General features: G+C 39.6%; 1 protein-coding gene across 2 annotated transcripts; it reads right to left on the reverse strand.

Annotated features, from left to right (window-relative positions):
* Positions 1-13,531: 13,531 nt before the first annotated feature.
* hlx1 (H2.0-like homeo box 1 (Drosophila)) lies at positions 13,532-16,743 on the reverse strand. Of its 2 annotated transcripts, XM_072695939.1 has the most exons (4): positions 16,134-16,743; positions 15,397-15,576; positions 14,946-15,130; positions 13,532-14,222 (listed from the first exon to the last, which is right to left on the reverse strand). In XM_072695939.1, exons 1-4 carry the CDS (start codon positions 16,564-16,566, stop codon positions 13,896-13,898), a joined length of 1,125 nt encoding a protein of 374 aa, XP_072552040.1. In that variant the 5' UTR covers positions 16,567-16,743; the 3' UTR covers positions 13,532-13,895. The 2 variants fall into 2 exon arrangements, with proteins under 2 accessions (XP_072552040.1, XP_072552045.1); XM_072695944.1 differs by lacking the exon at positions 15,397-15,576 and having other exon boundaries at positions 16,134-16,741.
* Between the last annotated feature and the right edge of the window lie 156 nt (positions 16,744-16,899).

Raw genomic sequence — 16,899 nt, forward strand, 5'->3', positions numbered from 1 at the left:
TTTGGAACATATATATTTAATGTAATATGTTACTTAGGATGATGTGACAAAAATAAAATTATGATAAATATAAAATTATCCCATGACATTTGCAAATGTATATATATTGATACACTGAAACTTTCATTCTTATTCAAAATAATCCTTACTGGCATTTATGAATATGAAGGAATCCAATCTATGAACACTTTTGCATACACTATATGTCCAAATGTCTGTCGACACCACTTCTAATGAATGCCTTTAGTTACTCTAAGTCGCACCCCTTGCTGGCACAGAAATGTAAATACACACACACAGCTTGTCTAGTCTCTGTATATATTGTCGATAGAATAAGACTCCCTTTGAACAGAGAAACATGAACCTATAATACTGGCACCATGTCTAATTCCAGGAGTGGGCTAGAGGGATATACAGCACTCCAGCACTGAGCTGTGGAGCAGTGGAACTGTGTTCACTAGAATGATGGTGATGCTCCATCCAATACTTCTGGGATGAGTTGGGGAGTTGGGAATGAGGTAGGGTGGGAATGACCTCACTGATGCTCTTGTTGCTGAATGCAATCAAATCCTCACAGCAATGCTCCAAAATTCACCTCCTCTGGAATCTGGTGGTAGACAATGAGAGCTTCCTCTTTCTGCCAAGTTCAGGTAGTGTATCCACTGCTCCTTTAGCTCTGAACTTGTGAACTGTGCTTCCAGCTGGATCTCTATGAGCATCTCTTGAGGCAGTGATCTCTTCTCTGAACCTTCCGGATAACGCTCTAGACTGAGTCATTTTTATAACATGCAGTCATCAAACCCAAAACCAGTCCAGGTATTAAATGTGTTTTATGTTTTTAAATAATTTCAAATATTGACTTATGTTTAGTCTGTGCAGAATGTGCAGATTAATTCTCATTGATGCTCATTCAACATGATCATTACAGACACCATCATTTATAAATAAGATGAAATCCTTTCCATGAATACTCTTGTGTGTGTGTGTGTATATATATATATATATATATATATATATATATATATATATATATATATATATATATATATATACATATATAAATTATGCTGTGCAATGTCAAAATAAGATAAAATGTAACATGATCCAGGCTTAAAGCACTACCACCATTTTGGAGTATGTATATTAAATATGTTTGATAGACAAATTGATTATTGATATTTTAATTTCTGACCCCTTGACTAAACATACATGTTCGTATTAGTTTCCTTATTTATGTTAAACAGGTAATAAACAGTTACAATAACAAGGGACATTGTCTTTAGAGTTGTGAAGTTGGCCTAATTGCCCTATTTACTTTAGAAGTATACTGAATGACATTTTATATGAGCAACAAAATGGAACATCAAATGTGTACCGATGTCTGATTTAAGTTAATTAACTAAGTATTTTATATGATGTTATGGAAGAACACTATGTATAATGTGTAAATCTGTTACTATTACATTATTCACAATCTATACTTCACAATCCTGGCCTAATATCATATTACACTATCAAGCAGCAAGCAGTAAAAACTTCACTTTCTGTCTTTCACAAGTACAGCACGAGTTACTCTCAGATTTCCTAATGAGCATTCAAACAAAACTCTACTACAGCAGACACTGAGGTCAGTTACTCAATGAAACGTTCAAAAACCAGTAAAGGATTGTGAGACTTAGTGGTCAGTGTCATGCAGACAATGAAAAGTTTCACACAGAATGTCGCTGATGGACTTTCACTGTTAAAAATGACAACAGTTTAGTTCGTTTTTAGCACCTTACTTTCACTTTACACTAGACATCTGGCAGTGCTGTCGTTTGGTCTTTCTTTAGCAGTTCACCTAACTCTGCAAATAAAAGGCCTTCTTTTAAAGAGCCTCCCGTTGGTGGTGTATTGTAACGTAACTGTAAACTGTTGTTTCATTATCTGTGAAAACAGAGCAACTTTCCTGCTGCAGCAGCAGGCGATGTAGCATATCACTGTGTAATCTGCACTGTTGTGACGGAGCATTAAAGTCCCTGTGCCCTGATGAGAACCAGATGCTTGTGAGCTTTGGGCGAAATGATCAATCACACCAGCACCTTTTCGAGGCTTTGATTGTTACGAATACTTTGTTATGAAAGGCTGCACGAAAACTAGCTGCTGCTGTGCCGGAGCGTGTCAGGAGCGAGATAAACTAATTGGATTGGGGACAAATGGGAGACCTGTTTGTGTTTGTTTGCACGTGAGAGGGGTCAAAGGCGGTTCAGGGAAGGCGAGCGCTCTCTGCAGACATGCTCAGCTCCTCTGCGTCTGCGACCTCTGCAGATGGGGGAATTCCACCCAAATATTTCCCCTGTCCAAATAAATAACCTGAAGTGGCACTCGAGGCAATGCAGCGCTCAGCCATTTCCTCTCTGTGTTTCCTGCAGTCAGAGCAAATTGCTTTATATTTCAATCAAGCAGCCTTCAGCAGGGAAGAGTTAAAGGTGAGGCGAGGAGGGAGAGACACCGAAAAGAGACAGATTTCGTGATCGGAGTGCCAGAGGTTGTGACCTTGAGGTTGTAATGATTAGCTGATGGATGCTGTGCATCTGAGCTCGAACATATGTCAGAAGACAGAGACAAAGAGAGATAAAGGAGGCTAGAAGGTGTGGAGGAGGAGTGGACAGGGGGAGTGAAAGAAAACGAAGAGGGAGACGTATATTTACGTGTGTTAGTCTGAGAAAGTGCACCAAATGCTTAATGGAGAGGTTCTTAAAAAGAGGACGCTTAAATGAGCTGCACAAAGACAAGGCCATTGTACATTAGCGTTGGCTTCGGGGCCATAAACTTGTCATGAGACAGTATGTGCGGTATTACAGTAAAATGGTGCAAACTCTCCCAAAACTAAAAATTAAGGTCAATGGAGTCATCCAAGCATTTAAAGGTTCGAATGCATCTTAAATAGTGCAGCGTATAATTTTTATAGTGATCAGCTTAGGCTGACTAATTTCACCATGCTGTTTTCATGATCATATGTTTTTTAGTAACTAATTTAAGGTTAACAACAAAGTGTCCATTTTTATTTACCATGTATAGGTGGGACGTTAAGTCAAACATACATTTAAAGATTCAGTGAGGCAGGCAACACACCTCTGCACTAAAGGAAGCCCTCGGATAAATCTAGCCTGCGTGAGACTGGCTAACTGTCAGATGGAATAGCCCTATTTAAACAGATCGAAGCAGCTCGCCAGAGCCACGCTTCGTAAAGTTTTATAGCCATCTATACACACATGATGAGTGCAGCTGTGCACAGACAAAGATTCCTAAACATATCCTGCAAGACGTGAACCTACACACATGGCAGTCCGGCCCTGAACTGTGTTTGTAAACACCTTAAAGTGAAAGCCCATAAGCGCAATAGTCATAATACACAACCAGATACTAGCCAAGTTAGTTACACAGCCAAGTTAACCCATTAACATTCACTGCACAAGCGTTGTTTTACTCACTACTAAGTTAGAAATGGAAGAACATTTTTCAGTTTCCTATAGAACCTTTTAAACACACTTTTCACAGATTCTTAGAAAAATAACATTTTTTTACCTTATAATATAAAGATTAAAGTTGTTTGTGTATAATAAAGGCTTAAAATGTAGATATCAGTTTAAACTGTGGGGTGGTGCAAGCACAAACAAGTGTGTGCTTTCGGATGATGCTAATGGCTAACAGCACAACCTAATCCTGGACTGTCTCATGCCTCACTCTCTCAAATGAGGAATTTGCAAGGAGATGTGAAACCAAAGTACTTTCTAAAAATCACTCACCTTCTTTTCCTCTGCATGTGGACAGCAGTTTCTGTGGTAACGGACGACCCAATGTGGCCTGTGAAGTCTGTCTCTTTGAGAGCGGTCGGACAGAAACAGTGAATGTGTTTCTTTTACAGTAGTCATTTATGTCCGTTCTGTCTGTAAGGTCTGACTTCTGCAGCAGATGCATCTATAATTGGACTGTGACAATCCTGGCAGCACATTTAGATCATGTCCAAGCAAAAGGTCTTCCAGCATGCTAACTTCATTAGAATAACTTCAGCATAATTACTGCATTAGTATGGCCTGACACTATTGTGGTCAATAGTTGCAGATGGTCCTTTTTTATTGGGCAAATTTAGCACTAATCACAAGTCATACTAAGTTAAGGCCTTGTTTGTCATTACTTCCCCATTAGAAAGCTAAGCTATCACACACACACACACACACTGAAACATTGTCATGCACTCCTACAAACATAGACACATTCACACACACACATCTAATGAAGTGTAACCAGTATAATGGTCAGTCAATACATTTGAGTCTCAGATAATCTGAGCTCACTATCACTTAGAACTCCACTATCACGATGAACTTGCAAGGCATAAATGCATTTGTGCTGGCATGATGGCGCTGGAGGGTGGTCTCAACACTTAGAAACCATTACCATGGTATTTAAACACAGGTCACTCTAAACAAATCATTATCAGATGTACTATGTGCTTCTACTTCTTCTTAAATTTAAACATAAGTGGCCTGGTCCAAACTATTTATCAAAAAAGGCCTAGCGATTCTTAACAAATGCACTTGAAAAATCAAACAGCTGAATGTTTACGTAAAGTCATTAATTTTACATGAAATGGCACAGGAGAACCTCTCTAATCTTCTGGTTCTGGGATGCCTTTTTTGATTGTTTATCTGAATGAAGTTTTCTTTTATTCCTCACCACCCCTTCCCCAAGTAAATCTCTTTGTATGTCTTGATAAATTGAAAATGAGGATATGAGAAAACCTCAAATGTTGCAAAAGGGACACTGTTGGGGTATGGTTACCACTATGACAACACACTGATTCAAGGGTTCTATAATAAGTGCTAAAGAAACTTCTGGATAGTTTAGACTTTTTTGAGTTTCCGCTGTTGCTCTGTTGATGGTCTTATTCTTTTATTGTGTCAAAACTTCATGATGAATGGACCAATAGAAACACTCTTTAATTGGAATCAAAGCTTTTTACATGGCCTTTCATTGAAAGTTAAGAAGGTTGACTGTGACAAAATGTCTAATTTTGCAATTACTGATTGTCTCAATTCGTGTTATTTTGGCTGAGATGCTTCAGCAGTAAGAAGGAGCAAGAACTGCATGTGGGGAGAAATTCCAGGAACTGGCTGAAAGCTATGAGTGTGTGTAAGCCTGAAACTAAAACTAAGACAAAGGAAATGACTCTGTTTATTATTACAAGCAATTAAATTACTATTTTAAGTCACTTCGTCTTCATCATCAGCTGCTTCTTGCCTTTAGGTAAAGAGTTCCTTTGATGACAACTGCAGCCAGAACCACGTCCCCTCAATGTTACCTACATTTTTTAAGTTTAGTCCTCAACAGTTTTTCCTGCTGTTGGCTTGTCAACATTCAAATGTGATTACAGCAATGGAAAAAACAACCCATTTGCATAGAAGCAGTCATATCAGACTTGATTAAATCATATATTGTATTGTAGTATTCTTGGACTTAAATAATATTGTATGCTTTCATGCTATTGACTGTTAGCATTGTGGGCATTGTGGGCATTGTGAGTAAGGCACCAAAACCCCCGATTGTTCTCTGGATGCTGAGGTGGCTCTCCACTACACTGTGTGTGTATTCTTTCCACTCCAACTGCTATGTGGAGGTTAGATTAAGATTAATCTTAATCTTACTTGTTAAAAATGTTGTGATGACAAACACCTACTGTTTTCTAACAGCAGTGTAAACAGGAAGTTTAAAGACAAAAGTGGAAGAGTTCCTCACTTAAAAATAGGTGGCTATGAATACTGTAAATAGCACTTAGTAATGGCTGCTACCAGTCTCTGATGAAGTTTTGTGGATGCTATGTCAAAAAGAGGTCAATTTACTTGTTCAAGAGTAGGCCTATGCACTTTAAAAAGGGTTTCTTCAAGGGTTCATTAGAAAAAGCAATAATACTGCTTGATGATAATCACACAGAGGTTCTACAATTCTATGCAGCACCAAACATGTCCCAATAACCTTTTTTGCTAAGAGTGTAGAGCAGAAGATGTTTGCAAAAATAGAAGGCACCACTATGAAGGTTCTTATTATTGATGTAATGCATTGGATTTAAATGCCCACTTCTACTTTTACACAAATAAAATTTTGTTGTATTGTTGTATTGATGTAATGAATGTTTGAATTTGATACCTATGGAAATGATGTACACATTTAAATCAAGGTAATGAAATGCATGACTTTTTTCCAGGGTGCTAGCCATTGCCATGAAAGAGACAGACACATGTGAGCTTCTGCTGTAAAATGATCTCTCATTTGGTAAAATAGGCAAATTAACCTCCCCAATATGAAATCTGATTTTCATGAGCAAAAACCACTCATAAGGTGACTACGTTCATGGCTGGGTCATGGCTAGGCTGCCAGATCACTTTAGTCCCTTTAGTCAAAGGGAGCTATAAATCCAAAAGCCATAGGCAGTTCAGTTATAGAACGAGAGCTGAATGACATTTTTGTTCCACCTTTGATGACAGTAATTTCGTTCCCAATCTTTGTTTTTGCATCACAGCGGGCTGTCCAAACGTGGTTATAATCATTGGTGTAAAAGTCCACAAATACATTTGCTATGGAGCCAGACAGGACATATGATAAATCTCTTATGGAGGAGCACTAAGCACTAATTAATAACAAACTACAAGTACTACTTGCAAATGATGATATGCCACAAAGTTGGCAGGAAAACCACTGCCCAGTTTTCCAAGCATCCAGGATCTCGAATATGGGCCGTTTATTGCCACATAAAAATAAGAGTGGAAGGCCTTGGGAGCCTTTAGATTAGTACCAATAACAAACGATGATTAGACTTAAGTGTGCACACAAGGCATTACTTTAAATTGGGGTGGGCGATGAAAGGATTCTTCAGTAGTCAGCATCCAGGTGGTAAAGTCTCAGAGGGTTCCCCGAGTTAGAAAGCGGTCCAAGGACAACCAGGCTCCATCCAAAGACGGGGGCCACTGCATGAGGCGGGTGGGGGTTTTCACAGGGAGCTGATGCCCCTTTCACTGTGGTCTACTGGGCGGTATAGCAGTAGGTAACTGGAGCCAAGGTGGAGTGAGAAAGGAAGGGAGGAAACTCGAGGCAAAACCATGAAAAATGTTGAGTATGAAAATGTCTCCCTTGGTTTATGGCTACACAGACAGGCGTCCAAGAGAAACACATCTTTAAATTTAACTTTAGATGCCTCTTAGCCACTTTTTTTTTCATTTTCCTCGCCCTCTCCCAACTGGCTGGCGAGGACTTGGTTTTCGGAATGCAAAGCCAAGTTGCTTGGAAACTGCGACCATGTTAGAAAAGCACTCAATAACGCGTCTTTTGCAGAATGTGGCGACAGCTCCTGTGTGTGCAGCTCAGTTTTCAACTAAGGTGAACATGTGCAGATCAAACTTGAGCTTATAAGTAGTTCCAGATTATTATAGCTAGGCTCTGTTTGTAATGCTGTCTTTTATTTTGGTGTTTGGAACAATGTAGACTATGCATCTATGCATCACATAGATGGCAATTGAAACATTAATAAGTAAATCAAAGGTAAGACAATACAATTATAACAGCACCTTGTTTTGCACAAATATACACTTAACCCCTTATGGATTGAAAGTGTCATTACAAATTTCTATTAGCAAAGTATAGTCCCATTAGTTTGTACAGAAGTACCTGTAGTTACTGAATAATACACCGTAGTGTGAAATAAGCCTTAGTGTGTTAAAGGGTTAAACTGTAAAACAGTAGGCCTACTGTTGCTGATCATTTTATACATTATACAAGACTGTTTGGTAATAAGCATCGTGACAGGATGTGTCCGGTCACTATTCTGTTTGTATGAAATATGATTTTATTCATGTTTAACAAAAAGAAACATTCAAAAGAGTTTTAAATTTACAGAAAAATCATTACATGAATTTTTAGTTTTCCACTCAAAAGATTGAAAAGATTTATGAAAATGGCACAATTATCCTTCTAGGAATTCTAACCCATTTAACTTAACTTTAAAAAAAATAAAAAAATTTAAATAATTATAATAATCTCAAAGCAGTAGCTCAACAAAGTCATATTAATAACAAAATAGTTCACCAGGAAAATGAGAGAACAGGACAAATGCAGTAACGTCTGCTGTCATGGTTACTAAATCATTTCAACAGATTATTATTGAATCAAAGTAAAATTAATTCTTAAGGTGTCATTTTTCAAGAGTCTTGTTTATGTGAAAATAATGATCATTAAAATCCTTTAAATCAGGTTCACATGCTAAAAAAGTTGCAAAATTAAATGAAGCACATCATTTAGGCATATACAACATATACAGATGTTGCCAGTTTTCAGAGTTATTTCTCATATTGCTAGCCATCCTCCTCCATTTTCCACATGCACACACACATATAACATTCAGCCTGTAACTCTGCAAATACGCTGACCATAAAGCTACTGTGAACTGTGTGTCGGTTCATGTGAAGGGCTCGGTTAATGTCACCGACCATATGGTATGTATACTGACACTGTTTATACTGATGTTAGATAACAACAAAGTGTTACAAGTGTTACAAAACACAGATCAGTCATTTTATGTACATATTCTATTCTTTATTCTCCATGTCCAATTTTTTACATATTTTATTATATATTTACATTTTCTACATATTTTCATATACATTCCTTATATTGTATATGTATGCATTATAGAACTTTGCTGTATTTCTTAACGTTGTTCACTGGTGTATGTGTACAGATCATTTCGGCACCCCTGCATTCCTAATGTACAGAGCCTATATATGGTCTAACGTGCACCCACAGCTGTCTAAAGACCCTTGGTGTGTGAAGGGTATCAATAAACATGGCAGATCTAACTAAATAAAAACCCGAAACAGCATCATAGTTATGCCGTCAGAATAACAAAACATGCTACATGCAGGCAAATGCATCTTTTGGGGTTAGGATGACATATTTAAAAAAAAAAAAGCATGTGAATGAACAGTAGTGGAAGAAATGAAAGCTAATTAACAAAAAACAACAACGCAGCCAAGAATCCTGGGAAGCTCCACACCCATCATTACAACATTCACAGAGAGACTGCTCATGATTGTGCAAGCTACTAACGTTCCTACTATGCTCTGCAAATAACAATGAATTATTGAAAAATCCAACGTTTTAACTTTATCAAGAAGCTTGACCTGTTTCTCCCAGGTCTTTACAGTGTACCTGTTTAAAAAGTTGTAGCAACACTTTGTAGGATTAAACGTAGGCAGCTCGGATACATAATAAAGCTGTAAGGTATAGGAAAATATCTTAACAGTTTAAGCTGTTGATTCATTACTGGAGGCTTACATGCTTGTAACATCTAGGCAAAGATCTTTGATTTAGACAATCTCTGTTAGTTTATTAAGCATTCCCTCAGCTAATGTCTCAAAGCAGCAGCTAGATCACAGTCTCTAAGTCAGGCTAATCATGAGGTAATGTGTTTTGAAGCAAAACATACGGTGCAGTAATTTATTTGAAGCAGCTACTTCTTCAAAAATGTTTAAGTTGGGAGGGGAAATCTGTTAAGCCGTTCAGCTCCTGCATTGTCCTGCCTGGGTCACAGGGCCACAAGAAAATCTCTTTTAATGGTGTAGAATGACATTAAATACACACCCAGATGGACTTTCTGCTGTACTGGTCATGAAAAAAAATCTTAAGGCACTTCACAAATCAAAACCTGCAGTATTATGTTAAGCGTTTGGACTGTTATTGTTATTTTATGTTTTCACATACAACCATAATTCACAACTTTGCGAGGGATAATTTGAGATTCACACTCATGCCGGCTGACCTGTGCAATTTCCGTGAGTTATAGAGTTGTAGAGGCAGCCAATAGTACCACTCAAAGGCTGATAGTGTGGCCTTATCACAGAGTTTTCCATGGAAAACAGTTGACTTCTGCTTGCAGCTTTAGAGCAAAAACAAGTCTTCATCACCAGCTACGACCGAAAGAATTGGACATGGTAGCCACGCAGTGATAATATGCCCTGTGCTATTGCACTTAGTCAGAGAAATGCATTTGCACAGTATTTTTTTGTGTTAGAAAAGGTACTCCTAGATGAAATGGAAAGGGAGCTGGGGGAGAGGGGAGGAGTGCGGGTGGGGGGGTTGAGAGGGTTGAGGTAAACGCTGAAGTGGAATTCAATATGTGGTCTTAAGCGGAAAAACTGGCAATCTCAAGAGGTCATCCCTCTTTCCGGAGGAGAAGAAAGTAGACCCCATGGTAGAGAGTGCTTCTGGTGGTCTTTGGTGAAGTCATTCACAAAAGAAGTCATTCCCTGGCAGAGCTCTGTTTTATAGAGATGTTCCCCATCTCTCTCTCTCTCTCTCTCTGTCTCTCTCTCTCCCTCGCTCTCTCTCTCTCTGTTATTCCTAAGACACTCATAGCAATTTAGTGAGGTGAATGGAAAAGCACTCATACCTGGCCCAAACGAGCACAACTTTATTACTTTGTTTTACACAGCCGATTAGCCCGCCTCTCTCTCCCTTTTTGTGGAAACACTGTGTATTTGATATCATGGGCTTAAGGCAGCCAACTGAGATTTTTTAACACATGGTCAGCGGCAAAAAGTCAAAACAGTTGAACTCGGAAAAAGCATTACATGAATTATGATAAAAGCAGTCCAAAAGTTGTAACGTGATGGGTTCCTTATGATAAGCATTGGGCTTAATCTTGAATAATATAGTGCACAGACGGTAATCTGGAGGAGGTTCACTGAGCAGGGGCCTCATTGTTGATGATGCTTAGCTAAAGCACTTGCATGATACACACTAGTCTTGTAATACATGCAACACATTCCATGCTGTGTAATACATAATCATACAGCTATGATCCTCTGATACAACACACAAACACACACACCCAAACATTTGGTCGCCCCTGGTCAAAATGTCATGAAAAGGCATGAAGTTAAAGATGACACAATTCTCAAATATTTTAAGCAATATTACTTTTTTTTTACTTTAAAAATTTATTTAACAGTTTAAATTTAATTTAAAAAAGGAAAAGTGTCCAAAGCAAACATTTGGGCAACCTGCATGTTCAGAACTTAGTAACACCCCCTTGTAGCTTTTAACGCTTTGAAAGAGGCTTTCAGTTCTTGTTCGGGGGATCTTCACCCATTCTTCTTTGCAAAAAAATTTATTGAGCCATCTTTATGCTCTGCTTTTTTGAGGTCTATTCAAAAAATGTTGAAGATGTTTAAGTGTGGGTCTGCGAGGCCTTTAATAGGATGTTTACCCCTGAATTTGCTGGTATTAATCGAATGTATTTATTGAATACAGTCTTCTAGTGAAAGGTTTCTAATGACTCCACTGCATATATTTGTGCAGGTGTTGCTGCACAGTAGAACAGTGCACCCCTTGCAGAAAGTGTGCAGTTCTCTCTGAAAGTTTGTCTTGGTCTTCCAGACCTCAACTTAACCTTCACCATTTCGGTTACCTGACATTTCTAAATTACATTACTAAGAAGACTAAGGAAACGGATACCTGAAGATTTTTTTTTTTAATTATTTTGATTCCATTGCAGGCAGTAGCTTAGAAAAGCTAGATAAGCCCATGGCTGCTGATTATTGGGACAGGTTATGAAAAGTCAGAGAATTTAGAAAGCTTTGAAATTTGCCTCATCTGGCCTTAACTAATTATTAATGTGAAGAGGCTATAGTCAGAATCAACTACTTAAGAGACCTTGTGAGACCTTGGTAAAAATGACCTAAGGCCTTAAATATATTTGTATAGAGCTCTTTTTCTTTTCTTACTCTAAAATTAAAAGACTTGACATTGACAAAATTATCTTTAAAATATTCAGGGCTGTCCAAACCTCACACACAATGTGCTCATACATTTTTGCGTGCATTATTTGTCACTATATACGTGTATGCAATACGTTGATTTTTTTTAAGCTTAGGTAATTCTAAAATATCTCAATAATAAACCGTATCTTATATAAAGTCATTAATCTCAATGTCTCACATTAACTGCATGCATCTGTTCTATATGTAATATGTGTAACAACAAATACTTATAATAAGAATATTCTAACCATTCTCTTCTACATCTTATCTTAACTTTAACCTCTTCAGACATAGAAATAAATGTGTCCTATTTGATTTAAATGGACAGACAAGCACACACAGCTTCAATCCTCCACTCTCTGCCTCACTTAGTCTTGACAGTAGTTTTTGCAATTGGGGAAAATTATGAGATGTTCCAGATTTATTGTTGTCTTTTAAAAACTAATTATTCTCACAGACACTAATGGCCTTTGCAGACAACCTCTGGATATGGCTTATAGACAGGATACATCTTTGCAGTGGACTGACCAGCGTTGTTGCCCTACCTTAGCTAGAGCCATTGAGACTGAGAGTGATTATATACTATATGTTTCCGTTTACAATTGACATTCCTACTTTCTCCCATTCTTCTCTGTATATAGGTTATATCGATAGTGTCACCGCTGGAGGAGCTATTTCAAAGATGTGTATTCATTCATGGCCTAACTGCATTGTAAGTAACTTGAACGGGCTGTGTAAACCCCATTTGCAGCTAGGTAGTTTATTTACATGTGAGTTTTATTTCCACAAAGCTCGATGAATAGCACAAGAAAACGGTCCCTACTCGGCCCTCTCCTAACAGGTTATTTTTGTGCAGGCTGCATTTCATTGATCCTGGGTTGCAGCGTCAAAATCTGCAGCCTAGCTGTTTAATACAGAGGCTGACATTAAACAAGCAGCCTCGTTGTCTGTCATTGTGATTGTGGCAGAGACAAGCGGAGACCATAAATGGAGTAGGTTTTCATTCGCAGATCGGAGCCTGGATTCATAAAGCATACTCATCCTTTCTGTGGCTGATATGTGGAGCCAGTAAATGTACACAAACTATAAATCCTGCCTCTTCGCTCTCTGTTTATTGTTAGACGGCAAATTTCCCCAGCTAACGTTTTTCAGAGACACGGGGTCTTAGCAAAATCACATTAACCTGCTTGAAAAAGGCCCTGCTGGCCAAAAAAAAAAAAAATGACCATGCCATTTATCATGTACCTATTACTGTTTGAAAAGATGGGATAGAACGATTAGTCTGAAGCCCAGATCCTGCGGTGTCAGTCAGGGGGTTGTTAGATCTAGGTTTGGAAGAGGATATTTTAGTTCAAGACAGATGATTTTACTCCGATAATGCTATAATTAATGTAGTCCAATAAAAACATCATAAGGGTAGCAATGAAAACGTTGTTCTCAGAATGTAGTGGTGGGAAGTGTCATTTCTGCACTGAGTGGACACATATGTTAATTTCACAACGCCCATAAATTATTATTATTGTTATTATTATTATTATTATTATTATTATCCAAATAATAAGAAAAAGAAGAAGTAGAATGGGTTTTCTTAACGTTGTTGATGTTGATAGTGCCCATAAACCCTACATGTCTCAAAAGCTCAAACCGCACGTCAATAATTTGGGCAATTTGAAACTCCGTCAGAATAAAAGTAACAATTTTATTTACATCTTCAGTGCAAATATCTACTAACAATATATAATACAATCAAGTTCATCAACTTTAAGATAACATTTAACACTGCGTAAAAATTCCCAGATGCTCAAGAGGTGGGCAACAAAAGTGGTTCAGGCGAATATTCACAAGAAAGAGAGAATATCCCCTTGAAAAAAAGGAACATGTAAGTGGCATCAGTGGCCTGGTGGACTTCACAGGATGAGCCAAGCGGATTGAGCCCCTTTTTAACTTTTCTCTTTTGTGTGTGTGTGTGTGTGTGTGTGTGTGTGGCATCAATCGTAGTGGTCATGAGAGTTCAGCACTAGTCGGCCTTGACCGAGTTCAGGTTCATAGCAGCATTTGCGACTGTGCAGGAGTGTCTGTGGCTGCGCTGTTTGTGGCCGGTGTCGTTTCGTCCGTGCTTAGGGGGAGAGGTCCGGCCATGATGACGCTGGCTTTGCTGAGTTCAGAAACGGGTCCGTCTCGTTTGTCCTCGGCCTCGTCCTCCAGCTCCGACTCGCTGGGCTCGCTGTCTCCTTCTGAGTCCTCCTCGTGTGTTTTCTGCTCGGTCTCGGGCGCTGACTTGTCCGCCTGCTCCTTCTCTTTGTCCTTCTGCGCCTGGGCCTCCTTGGAGTGTCTCCATTTCATCCGGCGGTTTTGGAACCAAACTTTGACCTGGACACAAACGAGGAGATCAGCACACTGAAACGCTGAGCGAGTGTGGGGTCGTTACCTTTACCCCACAATGCAAGCAACCATACAAACTAGGGTGACAGACGGACGGAAGGCTAGGCCTATAGGTACACTCGGAATAGGGAGAACAGTGATTTGATATTACACTATTAAAACATGCTGAACACAAATAAAACATAAATAATAAAATGTGCTGCATCAGTATACAGCTTGCAAAAATGACTAAATCTAACTTAATTTGAATAATTAATTGTGTGCGGCGTGTCTTTGTTGGGAGAATGCGAAATCGTTCATTTTAATAATAAATATAATCATCGAAAAACTGTGCTATAAAACAAGCCAACACGTCTCACATTGAGTCACTGCTATGACCTTTCATCATTTGCAATAATGGACTTTCATTTCCCTAGGAATCTGCATGTCGCAACTTCATGAGACAACTTTCTTCTGCCTTTTTATTGATGTTCCGTGTGTTTCCTGCCTTTAGCTCTCACGTGACACATTTACACGTCCTCTTGCATCTCCACTGACATACTGACAGAATGTTGATGTGCGTGATTACGTGCATGATAATAGAATAAAGAAATTAAGAATAAAGTGTGACGCTTTATTTATGTGCAAGCGGTCTTTTCGGCAGTTCAGTCAAGTCCACTATAATGAATGGTTAATTACTGGAGCATGATTTCATCCACTCCTTCAGCCTACCTGAGCGTCTGTGAGGCCCAGCATCGCGGCCAGCTGCTTCCGGTCAGGTTTCGTGACGTACTTCTGGATCTCAAACCGCTTCTCGAGTCCCTTTCTCTGCAGGTTTGAAAACACGGCTCGGGACCACGACCTCTTCCTCTTGTAGGTCTGCGGCATCGTGTCTTTGGTGAGGACTGCGTAGGGCCCTGGTGGAGGCAAAAATGAAAAAGCAAAAATGTATCATTTTTTTTAATTACTGTATAAAAATGATTATTTGTCATAAGTTGCATGTTGAAGCCCAATCGTCGCGCTACAAACAAACTAAAATGAAATGAAATGAAATCAACAGAAGCGTGCAGGCTACAGCTCTGTAGGCCATGTTTTCCACTTTAACAGTGCAAAGCTGTGGATGTGTTTTAAAAAAAAATGCCGTGGTTGAACTGAGTTGGGAGGGGGATTGTTGCTCCAGCACCTGGGAAAGTATCCTGGTACTGATGCTGCCCTGATTGCCTGGGGGCACTGCCTATGGAGCCCATCATGGAAGAGGCATCGCTCATCCCCGGGTCTAAGGATGCGAAGTACTGGCTCGCGGTCGGCTGCACAGAGACGTGGCCTGCTGACTGGCGCGTGCAGCTAACAATGGACGTGAGATCTGTTACAGGACGACACAAACCAATATGTATTTTTATATGTAAATGTAATCAAATAAACGGGTAAATTAATTTTTCTAAAACTCTAAGGGCCGGTTTCCTGGACATGGATTAAGCCTGGTCTTAGACTAAACTGCAGTGTCAACAGTCATACACCACTCTGAATTGTTTTTTTTTTTATTTGTTTGTTTTGATTTTTTGGCTTAATCTGAGTCTGGGAAACGGGCCCTAAACATACCATGTAACTTTATTTATTTATTATTAATGAACTGTTTCTAAGTCTAAATTTACCAGCGAGGCCTGCCTTTTCAGCTGGTTCTGGACAACAACAAGTGGTCCAGGTCAAAATCGTCCCCCAACCTTTCAGACGGCTCTTAATAATAGAGGATCTAATGTAGCCCAACTTCGCCAGATCTAAAATCTAAAACCCCCTGTTTTGTTCTATAATATTCTGCACATACACATTTTAGCATTTGACATAATTTTATAATAGCTCGAAAATCACTGAGAAGAAAAAAAAAAAAGGCGAGCAATGCCCCAGCACCCAGCCACGGCTTACCTCTTAATGAAGATGATTCTTTACATTTCGGTTCAAATTCTGTAGATAATATCCGATCAATTCCAAACTTGAGGTCTTTGCTGGACGGTGCTGGTGCTGACTGGGAGCTGATGGTTGTTCTGGCCACAGAGGTCAAATGTAGTCCGTGTCTGTGGTAGGCGGTGGTGTTCACCCTCGCGCCGAACACGGCCGCCTCCGCGGCTAGCGGGGCCGGCCGGAGCGGAGAGCCGGAGGAATGAACCTGAGCCCGGACGCCCATGTGCCCCATAAGCGCCGAGGAGCCCGGGATGTTCTCGGCGTCTCCAACATGCAGTATATCGGCAATGCAGAACGACGGCTTTTTCATCGTATCCACCGCGAAGCCACCCGAACAGTACGCAGACCAGAGGCTGAAATTGGACGCGTAGAAGGAATTCAGTCCGGTGGTGTACATCCTCTTCTTTTTATCGACGATAGAAAAGGGAGAGAATCACGGCATTAAGTTTAAGTAAGAGCTGTACGCGAATTTAATGAGGTGCCTGTCTTTCACGGCACGCCAGAAATGTTCTCATTAAGAATGAAAACTTCTGCCTGGGCTCCAAGAAGTTCTACGCAGTAGTTTCTCCTCCCGTATTGATTGGCTCACTCTTGGCCAATGGAACTTCAGATATTGATTGGCTTCTCGCGAGCCCGGGAACGTCGCTCCCCGATTGGCTCATGAGTGGCCAATAGAGCCTCAGCAAACGGTCCCACAAGTTGATGCTGCAACGAGAAAGAAATAAGGAAA

Source organism: Salminus brasiliensis, chromosome 1, assembly GCF_030463535.1.
Source record: "Salminus brasiliensis chromosome 1, fSalBra1.hap2, whole genome shotgun sequence".
NCBI lineage: Eukaryota > Metazoa > Chordata > Actinopteri > Characiformes > Bryconidae > Salminus > Salminus brasiliensis.